Below are 26,085 nucleotides of genomic sequence, written 5' to 3' on the forward strand. Positions count from 1 at the left end.
CCAAAAGGAACTTCCTAGTTTGGATCCTCATAGTCAAGATTCCAATGAATCTTCTTCAGACAATGATAGTAAGCAGTTGAACCATGAAAAGATGGACTTTGTCCTTGAAGAGGAAATTCCTGAGCAAGAGAATCATCACAAAGTTTCTTCCTCTGACAGTCTTGATCATGGTGACAATGTCCACTGCGCACTGCTCCACCTCCAAGTCCAAATGATCATATCATCTGTGTTGGTTGGGTTTCAAATCCAAGACATTTTGTTCAAGTTTATTTGAAATCAGGATTCTCTAATGGTCCAATGATACAGGGAAATGATCAAAAATGAAAAATAAAGTCTGGAGAGAGTTTATGTAATCATATGTAAATGAGCAGTGGTAAAATCTGTAAGCCTGTTCAATCCCATAATTCTTAAAGATTACTCTATCATACAGGACCATATTAAGTATCACCAAAACCTCCATCTATTACATAAAGTACTCGCAAACCAAACACCGGCCCTCTGAATATAAACTTGAAACTCAAACTGAGACAAGGTAGTTATTAAAACAAGGTAAAATCATCTTAATTTGAACATTATCACAATGCACTAAACTCAATGCTTATGATTAACTAAAGCTTAAATCAGAAGGAAAAAATTGGGAGAAAACATGGTACAGTTCCACGTCATGAATTATTTGGGTATTCTGCTCCATCCAACTCACTACTTTCAGTGATGAGCCTTGGCCTCAGCTTTCTGTTGAGACTTGGCTTTAGACTGAACTTAGAACAAATGTGATAACAGGAATCAAACATCAATGAATATACTCTTAAAGGCGGGAAGAAGTTATACAAAGTGATAATCATAGAAACATGTTGCAACAAGAATCTTAAATTGATCAAATTGATCGAGTCGACCACTACGACACAAGAATTGCGGTCAATGTTTAGTATCAACGTTCATCAATCGACGATGATAGATATGTTCAATTCACATACATGCAACTTCAAAACAAAGGTGAAAAGTGAGAACCATGTTCTTGATATTTTATCAGCATGGTACAATTTGATGTTACCCCTAGTCAGATATGTTCATATTGTCTATTCAAGTTTGATTTGTCTGATTTGTTCGTCTATTCAACTTTGATTCATCTCATAACAACTGATAAAATCATGACGTGTATGGAGGAATCTAGGGAATAAATATCTAGTTAGTTTACATGTAATTGATGTTTTTAGTTTATGTTGGCATTTTTTATGTATTGTATTTGATTTTATTTAGTGAATTGTTTATGTTCTATAATTTTTTTTCTTCATATTCTTATGTTCTTTAGGTTCTAGATTCTAAAATTTGAACCCTTAATAAATTCGTTGCGGATTCTAAAATCAGAAGAGTATTTTTAAATTTTTAAAGGATAAATTACAAAGGCATTCATATAAACTCAAAGTATATAAAATAATGAAAATGATATACATCTTAAAGCCATATTTGTTAGGAATCCTATATGATTGAGATAAGAAGTTTGTTAGGCACTGTGACACTAAAAAGAGCTTTGTAATCAAAGCCAAATTTAAAGCATAAAACTTTAGAAAAAGTGATATTAACAAATCCAATTCACACAAACAGTGACACAAGTTAAAGCAACTTTGCAGACTTAATTATAGAGGTCAGTTAATAACAATTAATTACAATGGCTTTACTTCATAATTTTCTGTATGTTGTTAATCTTTGATTAATTAGAAAAATCTTAAATTTCATTTTTCATATATTGAAATCATGATGGCAATTCAAGTTCTTTGAAGAATAACACTTAAGATTGGTTCCTTATCATTTTAGAACCCCAAAAAAGAGATTTAATGAACATTGCACATAGATTCGAAACACGAGATCATCACCCCTACCGAGTTCGAAACAAGGCGAATAACTCCAAATACCCTACTAGTTTAGGACTTCTACATTCAGTGTGTAACAATATTTCATGTCAAAGCATCATCAACATCATGATTTGTGCTTAAAGTGGGAGTAAAGGATCCAACCAACTCATTTTTCATTAGAAAAATATAAATATTAACAGAATACTATGTAACTCAAAATACTCATAAACTGAAGCTAACTATGAAGCTGTATCAGAGAGTTCTTACATTTTCCTTTGAAATCATGCGTCCTCTTCATCCTTGTGGCACACCCTTTAAGTTCTTCAATCATGACTTTTGCTTTAGAAGCTGCATTCCATCCAAAGATAACCAACTTCTCATATACTTTATCAGAAGACGAAATGTTCCATAGGATTTGAGATTGCTCCACTGCATTTCATGATCCTCTCTAGTCCCAATGGAAGAAACAAATCAATAATAGAAAACAAAGATTATATAATTTCTGATAAGCTTGTGTCTTGAATCTTCATTGACAAAAGCTCTCGCATCGCACAAATAACACAAAATTCAAAGAAGCCATAAATACAAATCCAACAGCCTCATCATTAGTACATACGAATCAATCAAAACTAAATACTGATGAATATTCAACTGATCCTGCAGTTCAAATATCCTTGAATATGTTGGTCGTTTGTTTGATTTGCCACCTAGCATAATGATTTAGATCAAGCAGACTGTAAGGAACCTGAAAGAAGTGCAGAAAACAATTTCCAAATTTGAGTATGTTGCAAAGAACTTTTAATAGTGACCCTTTCATAAAGGTACAAAATAGATTTAAAGTTCTTTTTTGCTCGTAAGGTAAAAGATAGATTCAAATATAATTGAAGAGTTGGATCCACAAATGGACCTGCCAAAGGGAAGTTAATGCAAACAACAATTACGGTAGTTAGTAATTAAATTGGTGGTTATATTATTATATGATTCACACTGTATACATAAATTTCAAAGTTTCAATCATGTCTTTGTTTTCTCCTGAGTAATATGCAGATTTGTGAACAACACATTTTGCCAAGACACAGGACTTTTATAGAATTATTGCTATATCTCGAAACTCAAGAAATCATATACATCACAACCATTTACAGGAACATAAACATTCAAATCCCTTCTCAGATTGATTTGTTAACCGACTCACTAAAAATGAGCAATGAAAGAAAATATAATTAAAATTAGATGAAGATGATCCAAGTACGTTGCAAAGATAAAAGATAACTATGTCCTGACAAAAAAAGAATCAACCATTGACGCCATTAAAATATCAAAATGAATATAACAACACATATTTAAATTGTAGTGAGTGTGAGACAATTGAGCAGTCCACCTTCTTTTGTGCATGTAACTATCAACAAAATATATAATTAAATCATATAATAATTACACACTTGTACGCAATATAACCAATTAAATAATGAGGAATTATCTTACCTATAGTTACTTTTCAAGTAGACCTCTAGTAATCATTTCACGGAGAAGTTTCTTTGCCTTTTCATTCTCATTTTTATAAAAGAGAGCACGGATAATAGTTTCATAAGTAATAGCATTAGGTATGACACCATTGCATTCCATTTTGGAGAATAGGGCATCTACTTCTTCAAACAAGCCCTCTCTACAAAGTCCATTGATCATAATATTATATGTTCGGATATCTAGACTATAACCTTTAATCAAGAGATCCTTAAAAACATCTCGTGCGTTCTTAAGTTGTCCTCCTTTGCATAGTCCATCTAGAAGTATATTATATGTGCACATATCAGGTTGAATGCCTTGGTCTTTAATTTTCTTGACTAATTCAATAGCTTTGTCAACATGATGGTTTTTGCATAAAGCATGTATTATAGAACTGTAAGTGAATATATTGGCAGGTTGACCATTGTCTTGCATCTCAAGAACAAGCTCCCAAGCATAGGAGATTCTTCCGGATTTGCACGAGCCATCAATAAGGGGATTGTAGGTCATCAGATCAGGAATAATATTGTTGCTACCCATTTCTTTGAAGAGATTGATGGCCTCATCCACCATTTTACTCTTGCATAATCCATTGATCATTATATTATAAGAATGAACATCAAGAGCCACTCCACTTCGAACCAGAGTATAGAATAAATTTTTGGCCTTGTTCACTTCATTAACTAGGAAATATCCATCGACTAGTGAATTGTATGTAACAACATTAGGTGTTACACCTTCTCTCATCATCACGGCTAACAGTATCTTAACTTCTTTCAGATTTCTTTCCTTACAAAGAGCATCAACCAATATATTAAAAGTATAAGCATCTGGGTTGATGTTTTTTGATATCATTTCATGGAACAAGCCAAAGGCTTCTCTCAATTGACCAATAATGCAAAATCCATAAATAAGAGCGTTGAAAGTAACAACACTGGGAGAAATTTTCTTTGCAATCATTTCAGAATATAACTCATAGGCTTCCGTTACAAATTTATCTTTACACAAACTATCAATTATCATGTTGTGCATTTCCACATTCACATTGACCAACTTCCCATCAATTTGTCTCAACATTTTCATGGCGGCTCTTGTTTCCCCCATTTTACACAACCCGTTAATTAGCGTCCCATAACTAATTGGGTCCAGTTGAAATCCATGTGAAACCACATGGTCATGAAAGTGCAGAGCTTCATGAACCTTACGGTTAAGACACAGACCTTTGATAAGAGTATTCAATGTTATGATATCAGGCTGATAACCAATTTTGAGAATCTTTGCTAATATAGAAAAGGCAAAATCCATTTGACGAGTGTGGCAATAACAATTGATGAGAGTGTTTAAAGTAATAATACTTGGTTTAACTTGGTTGAGTTCCAATTGGTGAAAAAGGGAGATGGCAGTGGTGTAATGATTTTTAGTCTTAACAAGGAAACCTAAAATCTTGTCAAATTGAACAATGGAAGGAGTAGAACGCATTGTTAGCATGCGGTGGAATGAGGAAACGGCATCATCGACATTAATATTATTATTGGGAATGAGTCGATGTAGAGAGTGAGAGAAAACCCTAAGCGGAGAGTGAGAGTGAAAGGAAGATAGTAAATTGGAGTAAAAGACGAACCTCGACATTTCACGATAAACGAAGGAGAAGTATTCTGAGTTCTGAGATTGGCAGTGCCGCGTGGTATCTGTGAAAGCTATGAAATTGATAGAATGGTGTGTATGTCTTTGAGAACGGAGAGCTGGTTTTGAAAATGAGAAATTGTAGTGGAGCTGGTTTTGAAAACGGAGAGCTGGTTTTTTACCTCATATGAATAAAAAATGCATAAAATAATTATTCTCTGCCTCTCGCGTTGAAAAAAAATTTTAAATAACAAGGTTTAAAAAAAAAATTACAAAAAAAACAAGTTTTTTAAAAAATTTACCAAAGTGTCTAGGTTTTGAATACCTCCTGGAGTATGCGCCAAATGAATTGGCCCATTAGTACAAAAATTAGGAGTATGCGCCATATGGTTTGGCGCAAATGTGGATTTTTTTTTTTTTATTTTTTTTTTTACTTTTCACAAACACATATACGCCAAATGAATTGGCTAATTCAAGAAAATTTATACTAATGTGCCAAATGGTTTGGCGCATACTCTAGGGAGTCCTGCAAAACCTAGACACTTTGGTAAATTTTATGAAAACCTTGTTTTTTATGTAATTTTTTTTATAAACATTATTATTTAAATTTTTTCATCTCTCGCGTTATCTTTTTAATTTTTATTTGTCTCTGTTTATTTAAAATATTAAAATAATATTTATTATATTTTTCAAAAAGGACATTTATTAAGAGACGGAGAGAATATATGATTTTTTTTTTTTTGCTTAAATGAGAATATATGATTTTAATAAAAGACAAAATTTCTCTTTATTAATGTGTACGTCACTAAATTTTTTAATGAATTCCGTCGTATTTCAAGTTTAATAAAAGAGGTGATTCCGTATTAGTGTTTGTTCATTTAAAGATTGACCACAAATAACAATAGATTTGATACAATATTCATTTAATTATTGAATTTTAAGTAATTTAGTAATTGGAAAGGGTAGGAGTATGCATGATTGGTTTTTTAAAAATGAAATCATAATCATTTTAAAATTATTTAAATAATTTTAATTTATAACTATAATCACATTTCAATAAAAAATTGTTATAAAATCGGTTATAAATTTAGTTATGATTATATAATCGGTTTTTTAAAAAATAATCAGTTTTAAAAGTAATTTTTTATTTTAAAAATTAAAAATTTATAATTAATAATCATATAATTATATCTGAATATTTAAATTGATTTAGATTTGATTATGTATTTGAGTCTCACAACTGGATATTTTGCACACCCCTAAGGAATGGAGGAATTTTAATTACATATATATATTCGGTTCAAAATATGAAAGGGAATGGGAGGGGAGGGAAGAAATTTTAAAATTTATTTATTTTTTATTGTAATTTTACCATAAGACTCATCAGGGTATAATAATCTACTTTGTTTTCCAAATTCACACATGCCAACAACATCATCATCAATGACTGATAAATTTTCAACCAAATCATGAGAAATCATTTGTTTTAAAGTTGAGTAACTAAGGTGACTCAACCTTTTATGCCACAAGTAGGAATCACGAACAGTACTTGGAAATGCATGCATGGTTGTTTGCTTCCATTTTACTAGAAAACTTTTACCTCTCATTTCAACAGTCATTAACTTAGATTTAGAAGAATATAGAATAGTGCATCTCATGTCTTTGAAATGCAATGAATAATTCTTTTCCATCATTTGTCCCACACTTAAAAGACTTTGATTTATTTCAAGTACAAATAAAACACCTGAAATTTATTTGATACCCGATGGAGTTTCATCAGTTACAACACCTTTTCATTTGACATCAACATGGTCTCCATTTCATATAGTAACTTTAGAGTAGAATGACTTATCAAGTTCCTTAAAAATTCCAACATTATGTGTCATGTGATTGGTGCACCCACTATCTATTAGCCATGTTTCTTTGCTACTATTGACCAAATTGCAAGAAGCCATGAATAATTAATCCTCTTGTTGGTGGTGTTCAACAACTTGGGCTTGTTGTCCCGGTTGGTTTGCTTTGTTTTTGCAAACCTTTTCCACATGACCAAGTTGATTGCAAGCTCTACATTTAACTCCTCGCTTGTACTAACAATATTTCTCTAAATGAGTATCTTTTTTGCAATGTTGACAAAGTGGAAACTTCTTTTTCCAACTCCCTCCTTTGTTGTTGAATTCCTCCCTTTTTCCTTTTCCTCTCTTCTCACTAAAAGACTTTTTCCCAAAAATGTTGTAGCTTTCGTTTTTGCCTTTGGTGCTAGCCATAAAAGCACCTTCAACATTTTCTTTCATCCTTAAAGATCTTCTCTACTCAGTAGCATGCAAAGCATTAACAAGCTTTGCAAGTGTGATTTGATAAAAGTCTTTAGTTTCTTCGAGAGAGGATATTTTTGCTTCAAACCTCTCTGGAAGACACACAAGAATTTTTTCCACAACTCTTTTATCACTGAGTTCCTCTCCGAATAATCTAATTTGTGAAACAACCTTCGAAATTATGTCAGAAAATTCTCTAACAGTTTCGATTTCTTTCATCTTTAGTGCTTCAAACTCTCTTCTCAGGTTCAACACTTGCATCTTCTTTGTTCTTTCACTCCCTTGAAACTCTTCCTTCAGCTTGTCCCAAACTTCTCTTGCAGTCTCAATGATAAATTGCTCACTTCTACTCGTGGCACGGTGCACGTCATTGTGATTCTTTTCCTTCTTTTTCCACTTCCTCATTATGATTTTTTATTTGAGCAATTGTTGAGTTATTTGGAAGAGGTGGTGGGTTGCTTCCATTTTCCACAACATTCCATAAACTTTGAGATCTCAAATAAGCTTTCATTTTTGCAGTCCACAAATGATAGTTTTCTCCTACAAACATAGGAGGTAGAGGTAAAGAACTACTGTTTGAAGCCATTTATGGTGTTTAAAGATTTTTGGTGAATTTTTTCTTGTTAGTTTTCTTTCGTCATAGACCCGTTAAGATCAATGAAGCTCATAAAGTTTTTGTGGGAGGAAATGGTTAGGTTTTTTAATTAAAAACTACTACAAAATATATAGAATCAAGCAATAAGCTTGCTTGTTAGAGTGGAGATAAAACCCAAAGGAAATATACTCTAAATAATAGACATCACTCTTTGGTCTACTTTTACTAGCTTAACCCACAAGAATCTAATCATTATCGTAGCAACAACAAGTAAAGTAACACCAATAAGTAAAGTAACAACAACAAGTAAAGTAGTTGCTATGTTAGAAAAATATCAATTTCTTACAAATTCAATTTCCTCCACACCATTATAACACCCATAACCAAAAATCCACCACAACCCTAAATCCTTATCTCTACGAGCATTAATTTCTCAAAAGACCAAAATTTGCATCTTCTTCATCGTAAAAATTTCAAAACCTTAAAATTTTCATAATAAAAGCTTCAATGAAATTTTAGAGGAAAAATATATATCCAAAGAAATGCTAGAAAGAATCCAATTATCTATACACGAAAAATTAGAGGTAATACCCATGTTAATTATTATGACATTATTTTCACAATGATGTATATATGAAAAAATTAGATATTCTTTGTAAAAGGAAAATAAAAGTTATTAGGAATGTAGATAATTGCATGAGTATCCTATCGATATCATGATGTAAATTGGTTGGTCATATAGGTTAAACCTATTCCATGTCCATGAAGTGTAACACTTTTTACTAGAAGCACCTTAAATTTCTTAACACCTTTAAAGTTGAAATCACTTATGGGAAAGGAAATTTGTGAGGAAAAAGTTTTTGATCATGATAAGGTCTCTCACATTAATAATTCTCACACGTCCAAAAGTGCGATAAATACCAAAGATACGGTGACGGTGACGTCCACCGTGCCACTGGTAGAAGTGAGCAATTTATCGTTGCCTTTTTTCTTTTCCTTGGAATGGAAGGGATATTTTAGGTTCTTTACCTTTGAAACCAGGAAAACTGGAGTTCCTGATTGTTGTCGTCAATTATTTCAAAAAAATATATCAAAGTAGAAAGAACCATTTACAAGTATTCACTTTTTTGCTCATAACGTCCCTCGACTGACAAACCTCGCTCATTTCCTTCTCCATATCTTCAGACTTAACGTAGACTTTTCTCTCTAATACATAACTCTTGATTGGTTATAAGCAAATGGAACTAGTTTAAGTCACTACTCTAGCAATATTAAAGAAGACACTCGACAAAATTTTTTGATGGCCGAAGGTCCTATCTCGACCATTAATTTTCACCATTATACCTAATCACACGGAAAGAAGAGTGAGATGTGAGTAAAGCAATATCATTTCCTCACCATTCTCCTTCACATGAAAGAGATGAGGACAGAAAGAAAAAAACGACACTATCCTATAACCACTATCAAAGTACAATTATCATGCACTAAAATTATAATGACCAAGAGATGATGAAAACTTACTAGTGTAGAGTGGTGAAATAGTTGAAGAAGAAGAAAAATGCTTCAGTGAAAATTAAGAATGCTTCTAGAAGAAACCGAAATTGGCAAGGAGAGCTCAAAGACAAATTCCTGTAATCTATAAACATGTAAAATTAAGGGTCGAGCATCAACCAGTATAAGAAAAACACGTCACTATTGGCATAGTTGGAATAATAATGAGAATGGAAATTCATAGAAAAATAATCTCACATTAGATCTAGTAAAAAGCCAAACTGCTAAAATATATAGATCGACATGTAACAGACAACTAAGGTAATAAGTTTCTAGAAACTCCATCATTTCCGGACAAAAAGGGATGAAAATATCAAGGTTGTCTAACAAAGAAAGGGCACAAAACCTTGGGAACATATCAAATTCCCCTATGAAAATACACCAAATACGACCAACTATGAAAAAAGGTTGTCTAAGAAATATAAGGCACAAAACTTTGGGAACATATCAAGTTCCACTATGAGAATACACTCAATCATGAAACATGTTCAGATGAGGCTCTTAGATAGTAATGAGTAATATTATGACATCTTCCACGAGAAAAAGGTTATAAACTCCCAAAAATCCTAGAATATAACTATTATAGACTCTCTAAAATCTAAAATCATTCTTCCATGCCTTATTCAATCATGGACTTGGACATCAAAGTGTTTGCAGGTACCACCCCTCCCTTTTTTTGGTGCAGAGTAAAGTATAAAGGGAAAATGCCATCCTAATGAAGTTGAATCTATCATAAGATATATTAGGTTCAAATAGGATCATGTTCTATACCATTTTTCTTTAAGTTCTTCGAGTTTTAGATTCTAAAATTGGAATGCTTAATAAACTCAATGTTGTATCTGAAATTTGTAGTGAGTTTGTAAGTTTTCTAAGGACAAATTAAAAAGGCATTCATATAAACTAAAAGTATATAAAATAATGAAAATAAAAATTCGTCTGAAGTAATCATATAACTATGAAGCTTCATATTGTTTCTTCAATGCAATCTTTAAGATTGCTAATGAAAAACAATTTTATGAAGATATTTTGACTTTATTTTATTGTTGAATAAATAAATTATACAATAACAATTATATTATAAACAAACATCGATAAAAAAATATCAGCGGAAACAACCAAACTGACGAAAATTAGAGCCTACAATCTAGCCCCCATCACAAGCCACATCAAAGGTACAACACCAGATCACGACATTGCGCCATAAATAGTTACTAGAGCTTTCTGCCGAAAAGACCCAGCTACAACTAGGGGTGGCAAAACGGGCCGCCCGCCCCGCCCGCCGCCCGCCCCGCCTTATGCCCGCCAAAAAACGAGCGGGGCGGGCATGCCCGCCAAGTAAAATGGGCATAAAAGTCATGCCCGCCCCGCCAAGATGGCGGGTTGGCGGGCGGCGGGCTTACCCGCCTATTTTTATTTATATTTTTTTAATAGATTAATAGGCTTTTTTTACCTTTTAATTAAACTTTTCACTTAATTTTTAAAACAATTTTTTATAAAAGTAATTTTTTAACAAATTTACTTAAAAAATATTACATATATTTATAAATAAATGTATAAAATAAACCATCAAGAATTTGAATTACTAGAATTAACTAAAAAAAGAGTGAATTTTGGAGGAGGAGCGGACTTTGGCGAGCGGCGGGCTTTGGCGGGGCGGGTATGGCGGGCGGCGGGTTTTGGCGGGGCGGGCTTTGGCGAGCGGCGAGCCTAAAATCCCAACCCAACCCGCCATTTTTTGGCGGGTACGCGGGCGGCCCGGCGGGCCCCGGCCCGTTTTGCCACCCCTAGCTACAACACTGCTGCGATGACAAACTCGGATAAAAGTAACACCACATTTAACACCACAACTGAATGATGAAACAAAACAAAATTATGTTGCAGACCCACAGCCGCCAGGACTTGGACGATTTAAAACTCCAGTAGTTACAAAACCACTACATGAGCCAAACTGAATCCTCTGCAACTATAAGTTCGCGGAATGCCGACCACAAAGGAGTAAAAGCACACAAGACATAGCAGGGCCCTTTGCTGAAAAGGCAGCAACTATACAGGACCAAACAAATTGTTAATGCCTGAACTTCCCTCATATTCACTGCTGAATGCTAAATCAAATTACGCACAATTATTTTATGCGTAATCTGGTGTTGTACCTTTAGTTCCAATGTATTTCTCATTTTAACAATATCAAAATACAATTTATAGTCATCTTTTCGACACTTTCTAATTTCTACATTACCTTTTTCTGCACCTCTATCTTTAATCATTTTAATAACGTTATCCAAATGCCTTTGTCTTTTTCATCTATATATTCTTAAAAAATTATCTAGACTGCCAAAATTCATATATGCTTGAGACTTACAAAGTTTTTTTTTGACAATTTAAATCTTTCACATTTGTTAATTTAAATGCCTCTCAAGGAATATCCGTGGATCTAGCTTAATCTTTGTTATCTGGCAAAGACCGTAATAGTTATCACAACACAACCTCATCACCACTCATTGATCTTGCTTTCCCTTCCCTGTGTAAAATACTTCACGTGCCTGGCATGGATTTACTAATGAACATTGAAAAAATTCATCAATTTCTGTAAAATATAATGGGTTTTTCATATAACTGACAAAGATGCGCTTATGAACATTGAAAATTGGAAAAATTCATCACTTTAAGGGTGTGTTTGGTTGAGAGAAGAAGTTGGGAAGAGAGAAAGAGGTGAGAGAGAGTGTGAGAAGAGAGAAACAAGTGAGAAATAGAGAAGATTTGATATATGGTTTGGAATAAGAGAAAGAAGTGAAAAATAGAGAAGAGAGATTTACAATAATTTTGTGAAATGACAAAAATGCCCATATCTAAAAACATTCCATATTAATAATAAAATACAAAAATATATTTTTTAATTTTTAATTTACAATTAATTATATTACTTATATATATATTGTATATTTATTTAATTTTACTTATTTTAATTTAAATTATTGTTGTTATTATTAAGTCACTTTTTATTTTAATTTTTAAATCTATTTTTTTATCAACATGCTGTTACGTTAGAATCTGGTCTTAAAATATTTGAAGTAATTTTATTCTTAAAATTTTTTTTATAAATATTATATGAGGAGGGTTATATTTACTCCAAGAGTAAGTTATCAACACTTACTCCCCATCTTGACCATTAATTCTTGTCAATCTAATGGTTAAAATTAATGAATATTGATTTTCTCTCTCCATATTTAATTACTCATTAATTTTAACCATTAGATTGAAAAAGTTAATGGTTAAGATGTGGAGTAAGTGTTGATTACTTACTCTTGGAGTAAATATAACCCTCCTCATATTATATATTGGTGTCAAAATCTTTACAATTGATTTTTAAAAGATTAAGAGGGCTATAATTGGAAAAATAATTAAAGAGCAAGTTTCTATCACATTTCTTCTCATATGAGAGAAGAGTATAAAAAGGTGTGAGTCCCACTAAAATCTGGTCTCTCTATCCTACTTCTCTGCACACCAGACAAGAGAAGTTGGACATTTCTCCCCTATTTCTCTCTTTGCTAACTCTCTCTTCATGATTTCTCTTAAAACAAACACAACATTAGCCCCATACAGGAGATAAAGTACAACGAATGATTTATAATTGACGTCTTCATTACATTGTGGCTTGGCTACGGAATTAGAGGAAGCAGAGTCATATTCTAATTGTCATACTCCCTCTGGCCTGAATTATAAGCAAATATTCTCTTTTTAGATTTATTGAATAATGAATGTATATGATCTACATAAAAGACCAGATACATTCATTATTCAATAAACCTAAAAAGAGAATATTTGCTTATAATTATGGCTAGAGGGAGTATTTATTACATGATGGTTATCAAATTGGAGGACGAAGAGTCATAACGCTTCAATAATATTTATGATAAAAATATGAGTAATTTGAATAAAAACAATAAAAATAAATAAATTTAAAAAAATGATAAATTTATTAATTTAATGAAAGCTAAAATATATATATAAATATATATATATATATATATATATATATATATATATATATATATATATATATATATATATATATATATATAGGGGACGACTCAAGTGAGAACACTTGGTAATTATGAGAAATGAGAACAATGAACCACGACTATTAAATTTTGATTTTGTTGATTTTAATGGACTCGATTGGTTTCTCTTTCTATGTTGATTTAAAATAAATACTAAGGATCATAGAAAGAGAAACCAATCGAGTCCATTAAAATCAACAAAATCAAAATTTAATGGTCGTGATTCATTGTTCTCATTTCTCATAATAACCAAGTGTTCTCACTTGAGCCGTCCCCTATATATATATATATATATATATATATATATATATATATATATATATATATATATATATATATATATATATATATATATATATATATATATATATATATATATATATATATATATATATATATATATATATATATATATATATATATATATATATATATATATATATATATATATGAGGAGAGTTATATTTACTCCAAGAGTAAGTGATCAACACTTACTCCAAATCTTAACTATTGATTATCATTAATCCAACGGCTTTAATTAAAGTTTTATATAGAAAAAAATATTTCTAAAAATAATTAAATTAAATGATCAATTAAAACCGTTAGATTAATGAAAATCCATGGTTAAGATTTGGAGTAAGTGTTCAACACTTACTCTTGGAGTAAATATATCCCTTATATATATATATATATATATATATATATATATATATATATATATATATATATATATATATATATATATATATATATATATATATATATATATATATATATATATATATATATATATATATATATATATATATATATATATATATATATATATATATATATATATATATATATATATATATATATATGAGGAGGGTTATATTGACTCCAAGAGTAAGCTATAATAATTTATTCCACATCTTGACCATTAATTCTTTTCAATCTAATGGTTAAAAATAATAAGAATAGTTTTCTCTTTCCACATTTAATGACTTATTATTTTTAACCATTAGATTGAAAAGAATTAATGGTCAAGATGTGGAGTAAGTCATTATAACTTACTCTTGGAGTCAATATAACCCTCATATATATATATATATATATATATATATATATATATATATATATATATATATATATATATATATATATATATATATATATATGGGACGTATCAAATGAGAACCTTGGTTATTATGAGAACTGAGAACTTTTAATAATAACCATACAATTTAAATTCAATGTCTCAGATTACACTCAAATTTTAAGATACAAGAATTAATAGATAGATTCTGGTTTAAATACATATGACATTAATGCATATCTGATCATTGATTTTAAATTATATTGATGCTCCCTTCTAGCTATGGTTGTGGTTCAGTTTCAATTTTTCTTAATGTGAGTTTTCATTATATTAATCGTTGTGAAAAATATAAAAATTTAAAGTTCAAACACACCAAGACATTGATTGTGGGACAAGGAATAATAACAACAACCCAAATAGCCTAAGGACCGCACTTCTATCGCCATCGATGATCATATTCATTTACCTTTGAAATTCACGCCTATGCCTCTATATGAGTTTAATCAGACAACCAACCTTTGTCTCGTTGCCACCTCCATTGCATGATTGTGCCTTCTCGCCGAAAAAATTGGCAGTGCCAAAAACAAGTTTTTTTTCTCTTTTCTCACTTATGATACCTGCACTCGGACCAAAAAACCCTATGAAGCTTCATTATTCATATGGATTGACTTTGAATTTTTCTTGCGTAGATTAGGTGGGGTGCAGTTACCGTGCATAGATAAAAATCTATGCACCGTGCATAGATTGTTATGGACCCTTGGATCATTGGATCAAATTCTAGACATCAATTGTTATTACTCAATACTCACTACTCACCACTCAATACTCAATACTCAATACTCAATACTGGATTAAAAACATGATTCAATGACTTATGTAGGCTTATGCATGGTGCATAAGGAAAATCCTTATGCATATTAGCCAAAGCCGATTAGGTGGAAGGAAAAGAAGACCCTAATTCGGGGGACTCGAACCATCAATGAGATACCACTTTAGAAAATCTAGAACTCTAACCGTGTGTCAAAACAGACCAAGGGACAGTCTCAAGTAGACAATTTATATGATATTTAATTGCTTTTCAACAAATTTGGTCAAATCCAAGAATTGCTAGAACCTTCATCTTGATAATGATTTATTTGGTGAACATATCTACTTATTTTCTTCTGAGGGAACTTTCTGAACCTAAATCTCTTTTGACTAAATCATTTTCCTTAAAATGTGTGAACAAATGTCAATGTGTTTTGTACTTTCATGAAAAACTTTATGGCTGACCAAGTGAATGGAACTTTGAATATGACAATTTATCTTCACACATTATGGCTTTGTTAACCCCTTAAACAAGGGATGCACGAAGGATAAACTAATTTTCATGGAAGATCTAACTTTGTTGACTTGGACCCTAGAGAGGCATACACGGAGGATAGAATAATTCCCATAAAAGACATAAAGGAAGTCAAAATTTCCGCTCACAGTTTGTAGTTAGGAAATATTTATCAATGAAATCAATTATCCCACTTGGATGGATAACATCTTGATGATCGAGAAATCACCAGGGAAAGTAAAAATGTGTGTAGACTTTACTGATCTCAACCTAGCATGCCTCAAAGATCCCTAGCCTCTACTAACATAGATAGATCAATTAATGGTTCCTCGTAATACAAGATGTTGAGCTTTATGAACACCTAATAAGGATACAATCAAATCAAGATAAATCCTCTAAAGGCGGTTATAATTACTTTCATGACAAACAATTGCAACTGCTACTATAAGGTGATGCCATTTAGTCTCAAGAACACCATTGTCACCTACCAAAGATTAATGGACGTGGTGTTTCAAACCAAATAGGGTGAAACCTTAAAGTATATATAGATGACACAATTGTTACCTCGAGACGAGAAAAATCACTACGAAGACCTAGAGAAAATATTGAGGTATGTTAAGAAGTACAACATGTGCCTAAACCCTACCAAGTGCTCATTTAGGATTCAGGCGGAGAAACTCACGTGGTTTATGCTAAAGAGAAGGATAATATAGGTCAACCTAAAAATTTCAAGCCATTATCAACATGAGGAGCCCTACCACAATCCAAGATGCCCAACAACTGGCATGGTAACTATCTCCTTACTCCCGTTTTCTTTCATGCATTGGATAAAATTGGAATGAACTGAGGAATGTAATGAAGTCTTCCTCAAATTAAAAACTTTCTTCACGACATCTTGATACTGATTTGCCTAAGGGAATTTACACTTTTTTTCTTATAATCGTCTATGATTAACAACACCATAAGCTACGTACTAATCCAAGAGCTAGACACAAATGAACAACCAATTTATTTTGTGACCAAGGTCTTCAAAGGGGCATAGCTAAGGTATTAGAAAATAGAAAGACTTGCATTGACACTGGTTCTAACCGTAAGAAAGAAGAGAATATGAGAAGAAGTGTCACATCACTGTTGTTTGGTTTGCAAAGAAATAGAGAAGAGAGATTAAAATAAGGTGGTCCCCACATGCAAATCCTTTCTCTCCACTTCTGCGAAGAAAGGACCAAAATACTGTAATATTTTGTCTTTCTCAATTATACCCCAAATAATAATATTTCAATGAAAAACTAACTGTGTTAGTTTACTATGTTGATTCATAATCACATTGTATTATAAAAATTTAATAAAGACTGTGACAATCATGTATTAATAATTAATATATTAAAATTAAACTATAGTAATAAATGTATTAATTAATAAATTAACTAAATTGATTGAATTTAAATACTTTTGAAACAATTAATTAATAAAGTAAACAAACAATTTAATTCAACTGTAAAATAGTAATTTAATTTCTTAATTCAATTAAAATAAAATTTACATTTACCTTTCTATAAATATTAAATTTAAATATAATAAAATTATATGTTTTTAAGATAGGGATATTATGGTCTTTTTAAAAGTTTAACACACTTCTTTCTCTATTATTTCTCTTATCTTTCTCCTATACCAAACAATACATTAATTCTTTTATATTTCTCACATATTTCTCTCTTCTCACACTCTCTCTCCCCTCTTTCTTTCTTCACACTTTCTTCCCTCCACCAATCACACCCTAAGTGCTAAAGAAGCTAAACTTGGCAGGAAGAACGGTCTCATGGTTTTTCGAGTTTTCGTAATATGTCATACACTTCCTCTTGAGAGGCAATATTAACTCCCAATTCCTAGCATATTTGTTGATTAAATCCAGCTTTCAAACTAGTGAATACATTCCCTATGTGTGAATCATATCATTATACAAATTATCTAATTTAAAAGGAAGTGGGGTCGAAGTTGTATGGAGGGCCCATGTGACATGTTGATCCAACAATCGTTAAGATATGAGGTCAAAGCTAGTATGATCAAGTGAAGTATGAATCCCTTATTGCAAGAATGGCATTGGCCAGAGAAATGGGTTCGTCCAACTTCAAAGCCAAAAGTGATTCTTAACTTGTTACTAGTTAAGTCGTTGGTGATTACCAGACGAAAGACGATAGAAGCACAACTTATGAGGTATTTGTAGTAGGTTCAAGAGTTTGCAATTCTTGTAAGGGAAAACTCAAGAACTAGCCTCTTGTCAAAACTCACCAACACCAAGTAGCCGGGTCACAAAAAAATGATCACACATGAAACATTGCTCGCCCCTAACATAGAAAGTAAAGTCGTCAACTTCATAGATACCATAGACGCCAAAGGTTAGATGATGCCCCTACTGCGATACCTAACATATTAGAAATTGTCCCCAAACAAAAAGGAAGTGAAGATAAGAAAGATAATGCAATAAATGCCATCAATACTCAAACTTACATCACATCCCCACAGAGGTCTTGTATTTCGTAACCTCGCCTTAACCGTTTTATCAATGGGGGCGTAGACATCTTAGGTCCTTTTCCCTTAGCACTAGAAAACTAAAATTTTTACTTGTGGAAGTGAATTACTTCACTAAATGGATTGAAGGAGAAACAATGTTAACACAATATATAAAGGATGACGCTTTTATTAGAAGTGAACAATCAACATGTTCAAGTTACCAAGGTGCATCATAATTGAAGAACCCCTGAATTTCACGGTTTGATTCACAACGTCTCTACATTAAGGGTCCGTTTGGTTGGAAGTAGATGGAGGGGAGGGGAGGGATTATTTATAAATATGTGTGTTTGGTTCATTTTTATGAGGGGAGGGGAGCAAATTCCCTCCTAGACTCACTTTTTGCTCCCCTCCAAATTGGGGGAATTTGGAGGGGAGGGAAGATCATTAATCAAAATTTTATTATTTTTCCTATTTTATCCTTTATTATTTTTTTTTTAATTTCAAAATTGTCCTTATTGAATTATTAAAGACTTGATTTTTCTGTGTTATTTTATGTTTCATTTTTCTTCTAGCTATTTGTGTGTTGTTGCTCTCAATTGAATTTTTTCCTTTTTATTTTGTTGAATTTCTCTTTTTAATATTATGTTATTTTTTTTATAATAATAACATCCTTATATCAGTTCTTATTTATAATATATAATAGTAATAGAATTTTTTTATTATACTATCAATAATAATAATAACATTATGCAAAATATATTATGTTTACGTTATAAATTAAGATTTAAGTTTAATATTATTTGTTCAATTTTTTTAACATTCTAACATTATTTTATTTATTTTTAATTATAGAAATTGTTTTATTGGGTTAGATGAATCATCAAGATCAGATAATGATTTGATTTGCGTTGAAGATCTATAATTCAACTAAGGTGTGTTGTTGATTACTATTATAGTATGATTTATGAACGAACAAGTTTTTTTTGTTGAGAAATTTACTCGATACTATTGTTATTTAGAATTATTTTTACTAAGTACAAATAACAACAGTACTTATAAGGATTAAAAAGTATTTATAAGTATTTACTAGGCCAAAACGGGTTATCAATTTTTGGTTCCAAATCAAATCCCACTACAATCCATCACTTTTAAAATCAGCTCCCCGTTCTCACAACGTTCTTTCAATTTCATAGCTTTTGGAGATAACCACGCGACACTGCAAATCCCAGAACTCAGACCAGTTCTCCTTTGTTAATCGTGAAATGTGGAGGTTCGTTTCTTACTCCAATCTTCTATCTTCCTTTCACTCACACTTTCCGTTTAGGGTTTTCTCTCACTCTCTTCATCAATTCATTCCCAATAATTTTAATGTCGATGATGCCGTTTTCTCATTCCACCGCATGCTAACAATGCGTTCTACTCCTTCCATTGTTCAATTTAATAAGATTTTAGGGTTCCTTGCTAGGACTAAGAATCATTACGCCACTGCCATTTCCCTTTTTCACCAATTGGAACTCAACCAAGTTAAACCATGTATTATTACTTTAAACACTCTCATCAATTGTTATTGCCACACTGGTCAGATGGGTTTTGCCTTTTCTATATTAGCTAAGATTCTCAAAATTGGCTATCAGCCTGATACCATAACTTTGAATACTCTTATCAAAGGTTTGTGTCTTAACGGAAAGGTTCATGAAGCTCTTCACTTTCATGACCATGTGGTTGCACATGGATTTCGGCTGGACCGAATTAGTTATCGTACGTTGATCAAAGGGTTGTGTAAAATGGGGGAAACAAGAGCCGCCATGAAAATGTTGAGACAAATTGATGGGAAGTTGGTCAATGTGGATGTGGAAATGCACAGCATAATAATTGATAGTTTGTGTAAAGATAAATTTGTTACGGAAGCCTATGAGTTATATTTTGAAATGATTGCAAAGAAAATTTCTCCCAATGTTGTCACTTTCACCGCTCTTATATATGGATTTTGCATTGTTGGTCAATTGAGAGATGCATTTGGCTTGTTCGATGAAATGGTATCAAAAAACATCAACCCAGATGCTTATACTTTTAATATATTGGTTGATGCTCTTTGTAAGGAAGGAAATCTGAAAGAAGCTAAGATACTGTTAGCCGTGATGAAGAGAGAAGGTGTAACACCTAATGTTGTTACATACAATTCATTAATGGATGGGTATTTCCTAGTTAATAAAGTGAAAATGGCCATAAATATATTCTATACTCTGGCTCGAATGGGAGTTGCTCGTGATGTTCATTCTTATAATATAATGATCAATGGATTGTGTAAGAATAAAATGGTGGATGAGGCCATCAATCTCTTCAAAGAAATGAGTTGCAACAATATTATTCCTGATTTGATAACTTACAACGCCCTTATTGATGGTTTGTGCAAATCAGAGAGAATCTCCTATGCTTGGGAACTTGTTCTTGAGATGCAAGATAATGGTCAACCAGCCAATATATTCACTTACAATTCTTTAATATACACTCTATGCAAAAACCATCATGTTGACAAAGCTATTGCATTAGTCAAGAAAATTAAAGACAAGGGCATTCAACCAAATATGTGCACATACAATATACTTCTCGATGGACTATGCAAAGGAGGACAACTTAAGAACGCACAAGATGTTTTTAAGGATCTTTTGATTAAGGGTTATAGTCTAGATATCCAAACATATAATATTATGATCAATGGACTTTGTAAAGAGGGCTTGTTTGATGAAGTAGAGGCCTTGGTTTCCAAAATGAAATACACTGGTATCATTCCTAATGCTATAACTTATGAAACTATTATCCGTGCTTTCTTTTATAAAAATGAGAATGAAAAGGCAGAGAAACTTCTTCGTGAAATGATTACTAGAGGTCTACTTGTAAAGTAACTCTAGGTAAGATAATTTCTCATTATTTAATTGGTTATATTGCGTACAAGTGTGTAATTATTATGATTTCATTGTATATTTTGTTGATAGTTACATACACAAAAGGTGGGCTGCTCAATCGTCTCACTGTCACTTTAATTTTAATCAAACGTCATGTGTTGTTGTTATGTTCATTTTGATATTTTAATGCCGTCAATAGTTGATTCTTTTTTGTCGTGACATAGTTATCCTTTATCTTTGCAATGTACTTTGATCATCTTCATTTGATTTTAATGATGTTTTTTTTCATTGTTCATTTTTAGTAAGTCAGATTAGAAACCAATCTGAGAAGGGATTTGAATGTTTATGTCCTTGTATATGGTTGTGATGTTTATGATTTGTTGAGTTTTGAGATGTTGCAATAATTCTATAGAAGTCCTGTATCTTGGCAAAATGGGTTGTTCACAAGTCTGCATATTACTAGGGGGAAAACAAAGACATGATGGAAACTTTGAATTTTATATACACACAGAGTGTAAATTATATAATAATATAACAACCAATTTAATAAGTAACCACTGTAATTTTTGTTTGCATTAACTTCCCTTTGGCAAGGTCCATTTGTGGATCCAATTCTTCAATTATATTTGTCTGCAAATCCAAGAGTTCTAATTGGTTGTTGATGTCTGTGTCAATATCTAAAGTGCCTTTGAGCTGATTATTTTTCAGCACCCTATAACTTATGTTAGCTTGTATATAAATATAATGAATTTGAATCTATCCTTTACCTTAAGAGCAAAAAAGAACTTTAAATCTATTTTGTACCTTTATGATAGATTCACTAATAAAAGTTCTTTGCAAGGCTCAACATACTCAAATTTTGAAATTGTTTTCTGTATTTCTTTCAGGTTTTACAGTCTGCTTGATCTAAATCATAATTTATTCTCTCCTGATTTGGATGTGAGATCTTCATCTTCCAAATCATACCCAAAATCATCAGGATGAGAATCCAGTCAAAGTCTATTTGCTAGTACTATAGATTTCTCTGTACTCAATTGGACTGCTGGTAGGTGGCAAATCAAACAAACGATCAACACCATTCAAGGATATTTGAACTGCAGGATCAGTTGATTATTCACCAGTATTTAGTTTTGATTGATTAGTATGTACTAATGACGAGGGTGTTGGAATTGTATTTATGGCTTTGAATTTTGTGTTATTTGTGCGATGCGAGAGCTTTTGTTGATGAAGATTCAGACACACAAGCTTATCAGAAATGATATACTCTTTGTTTTCTATTATATATTTGTTTCTTCCATTAATTCTATCACATTCTGGGAAATTATGAAATCTGTATTTTTCTTTAGAATATTTTCTATCCCCAAGTATAAACAATGTGAAAAATATCTAGTTAAATTCAATTACATATACACTATATATGCAGGGCCTGAAGCTAGCTTTAGACCACATCAAGTGGCCAACAATGCGGCTTTGTTAAATATCAGTTATAGCGGTGCTAAAGCGTGGCAGAATTTGAACAATTGCTTCTGGTCTGTAATATTCTTTAGTACAAAGTGCTGTCAAATAGTGACCATGTCGCTGCTTTACAAGATTTTACAGATGATGGAGTCACATTTTCCAGTTCTGAATTACCGAATGATTTGAGAGAAAAGAACTTTGCATGGTTCGGTGAGATCACTTCTATCTATTTCTACTTGACACTATGCTTTATTTTCTTACTTTAGTAGTCCTTACAATTTCATTCATGCTTTCCACTTGCTACAATAGTTTGAATCAGACACAATAAACATAGTCCATAGTTAGCTCAAATGCAGAGTCGGAATCAAGAATGTGTATGAATGGAGATACTCCGAGACTTTTGTGCTATAAACTGTCGGACACAGTTCATTACTCAATTTTTTTACAGCTTCATAGTGAGCTTCAGTTGTGAATAATTTGAGTACAACTAGTTCAAAAAGATCTGAAACGAAAAAAAATAATTCTGAAAACATTGCATTACAATACCACTATTACACTTAGTCGAACTAACCATGCTGATAATGATGCTTTGACCTGAAACATTGTTACACCATACAATCTGGTGTGACAGGAAAATAATATACAGCTTCATAGTTATAGTTTTACGAGTACCCTACTGTATGTATTCTTTGAGTTTATATCAATGCCTTTGTTAATTATCTAACTTCAATTAGCGTGAAATATCATACTAGTAAATATAGAATTTCATATGTAAATGAGATAGAGAAAACAAATACTATAGTTTAATCAATTTTATGATTCCTTTACAAAGAATATCACAACACCAGTGTCATATGTCTTCTTTATAAATATTTGGTTGTGGTTCCAAATTCCAAGCATAGTTCAATTTCTATGTGTAGTGAATATAAATATTAGTTAAATAAGATTTATATATTATAGGAATATATTTTTTGTTCATTCAAATATATCGGTTTTCAGTTTTAGTTTTTGAAAGCTTTTTTTTGTTTAGATTTCCTTCTTACAAAATAAAAAAGTGTTATTTTTTATTCACATCATGTGAACTTTACAAAAACGTTGAGTTCTTTTGGGTTACATGAAAAGAAAAAAAAAAGTTAGAAGGAATATATATTATAAACTTATTAATATTACTATTGTGTGTAATTAAATTGTATTTATTATCATGGTGAATTAAAATAAGACTTTGCGCAAGAAAAATTTGTGGTTCGAGGAGAGTATAAATGGAGCATTGGTTCGCAAGAGAGTATTTCAGTTTGGGGTTAAAATTGGTTGTACGATGGCACCTCCTTGATTAACTTGTGGCCGAACAACTCAGACATAGTCAGGCTGAAAGTTGCGGTACACGATGGCACCTCCTTGATCAATCCGTGGCCGAAAAACTTAGACATAGCCAGGCTGAAAGTTGAGGATTTAATGAGTCCAAATAGTAGGCAATAGAATCCTAACTTGATCTATTCTCTAGTTGGGGGCATTACGGAAACAGTCCAAAATACTCCGTTAATTGAGGCGGTCTAGGAGGATAAAATTGTGTGGAAGTTTGATGGGAACCCTAAATATTCCGAGCGGAGTTCTTATTATTTTTGAATTAATGAAGCTATACACAACTCTCACCTCAGAGCAATTGAGAATTGAGATTTACTTTGGAATTTAAAGATCCCTCCAAGAGTTAAAAACTTTATGTGGCGACTTTGTCGGAATTGTGTTCCTACTACAGTGCGGTTAAAAGATAAAAGATAAAGGAGTAAAATGTCCTTCTACTTGTGGAATATGTGGGATTAAGGATGAGAACAACCATCATTTATTTTTTTTCAATGCTCTAAGAGCATAGACTGTTGGGAAAAAGTGGGACTATGATCGAAGTTGCAACACATGCAGAATATTCAAGTGCCTTTTGCTACTATTGTGTTCTCTTTTTTGTAGGTCGTTAACCAAGAGCAACAAGCCCATTTTTCTACTATTTTGTGGAGAAATGCCTAACAGTCCAGGAAAACTAATAATTATCAACCTCATACTTCAGCTGATTCTAATTGGAGTAAGCCTCCGCTGGTCGTCTCACATGCAACACCAACACATCTTTCTCTAATAACAAGGTGGGTATAGGTGCTTGTATGAGAGATGACAAAGGCAAATTTATCACAAACAAAACGAAGTGATTCTCACCTATAGCTGAAGTCGTAGTTGGGGAAGCTTTGGCGTTACTGACATCTATCAAATGGATGCATGTGCTTGGTTATGACAGCGTGGATTTTGAATTGAATGATAAAAGCGTTGTGGATAATATGAACATACATCATCCTAATGATACAGATTGTGGTGCTACTACTTATGAATGCAAACACTTACTAGCTTATTTGTTTATGAACTCTTATGTTAAGTTCGCTAGGAGACAAACTAATGAAGTTGCTCATGCCTTAACTCAGGCGGCTCCATCTTTTGCTAGTTTTCAGATTTTTACTGATGTACCAATATGTATTCATTTCAGATTCTTATTACTAATAGCTTTTCCTTTAAAAAAAATATGTATACAATTTTAATTTTTTATATTTTACTATATTATATCTTAATTTTGTTTTGTTTTGTTTCATCTTATAATATGTGTGTGTGATTAACTTAATTTTTTAATTTGACCTAATTAAAATATTCTCTGGCTCTATGAATTAATATAAAATATTAATTTGCATATTATAACATCTGCAATTTCGACAATTATTGATTTAATGATAAGAATAAAATATGTATTATATTGATAATGACTTGTAAAATACCAATATAAACATCACTCAAACATAAAATCAATTGATTTGAGATTTAATTATTAACATTTGCACTTAAAATATGAAAAACTAATTTCTAAAATTTAATTGCAAAAGCTAAGGTCATTTTGCAACAATATACCAATTATTTTCACACTATCTTAAAAATAATTTCCATATCAAAAAAACATGTGTGATGCTTCATTATAAGTCAAAGACTTAACATTAAGTCAACATAAGGTTTTGTCTAGAAGGTACATTTAGAGATGTAAGTCAAAGACTTAACATTAAGTCAACATAAGGTTTTGTCTAGAAGGTACATTTAGAGATGTAAGACAAAAAGCTATAAAAGAAGTACAACCCTCCAACCTTTTTGGAAACTCGTGGTTAAATTTCAAAAATGCGCTTATATTTCGGAAGTGCATCTCCGAAATCATTTTTTTCTAAAAAAAGTTGATTTCGGAAGTGAACTTCCAAAAACACCTTATTTTTAAGAATAAAAAAGTGTTTTCGGAGATGCATTTCTGAAA

At 31.7% G+C, this 26,085-nt stretch overlaps 2 protein-coding genes across 4 annotated transcripts; one reads left to right on the plus strand and one right to left on the minus strand.

The window, feature by feature from the left end:
* Positions 1-523: 523 nt before the first annotated feature.
* On the minus strand, positions 524-5,123 carry LOC131643269 (putative pentatricopeptide repeat-containing protein At1g12700, mitochondrial). Its single transcript, XM_058913460.1, has 2 exons — positions 3,336-5,123; positions 524-2,595 (listed from the first exon to the last, which is right to left on the minus strand). Exon 1 carries the CDS (start codon positions 4,983-4,985, stop codon positions 3,342-3,344), a length of 1,644 nt encoding a protein of 547 aa, XP_058769443.1. The 5' UTR covers positions 4,986-5,123; the 3' UTR covers positions 524-2,595; positions 3,336-3,341.
* A 14,404-nt stretch (positions 5,124-19,527) lies between these two features.
* Positions 19,528-23,708, plus strand: LOC131643179 (putative pentatricopeptide repeat-containing protein At1g12700, mitochondrial). Of its 3 annotated transcripts, XR_009296147.1 has the most exons (3): positions 19,528-21,311; positions 22,193-22,350; positions 22,729-23,708. XR_009296147.1 is itself a non-coding variant. In XM_058913333.1 (2 exons), exon 1 carries the CDS (start codon positions 19,665-19,667, stop codon positions 21,303-21,305), a length of 1,641 nt encoding a protein of 546 aa, XP_058769316.1. In that variant the 5' UTR covers positions 19,528-19,664; the 3' UTR covers positions 21,306-21,311; positions 22,729-23,708. The 3 variants fall into 3 exon arrangements, 2 of the variants coding, with proteins under 2 accessions (XP_058769316.1, XP_058769315.1); XM_058913333.1 differs by lacking the exon at positions 22,193-22,350; XM_058913332.1 differs by lacking the exon at positions 22,729-23,708 and having other exon boundaries at positions 22,193-22,722.
* Positions 23,709-26,085: the final 2,377 nt, after the last annotated feature.

Source organism: Vicia villosa, unplaced genomic scaffold (assembly GCF_029867415.1).
Source record: "Vicia villosa cultivar HV-30 ecotype Madison, WI unplaced genomic scaffold, Vvil1.0 scaffold8, whole genome shotgun sequence".
NCBI classification, from domain to species: Eukaryota; Viridiplantae; Streptophyta; class Magnoliopsida; order Fabales; family Fabaceae; genus Vicia; species Vicia villosa.

Excerpts from the sequence above, each read along its gene's own strand:
- LOC131643269 (XM_058913460.1), bottom strand. The coding sequence starts at position 4,985 with ATGTCGAGGTTCGTCTTTTACTCCAATTTACTATCTTCCTTTCACTCT.
- LOC131643179 (XM_058913333.1), top strand. The coding sequence starts at position 19,665 with ATGTGGAGGTTCGTTTCTTACTCCAATCTTCTATCTTCCTTTCACTCA.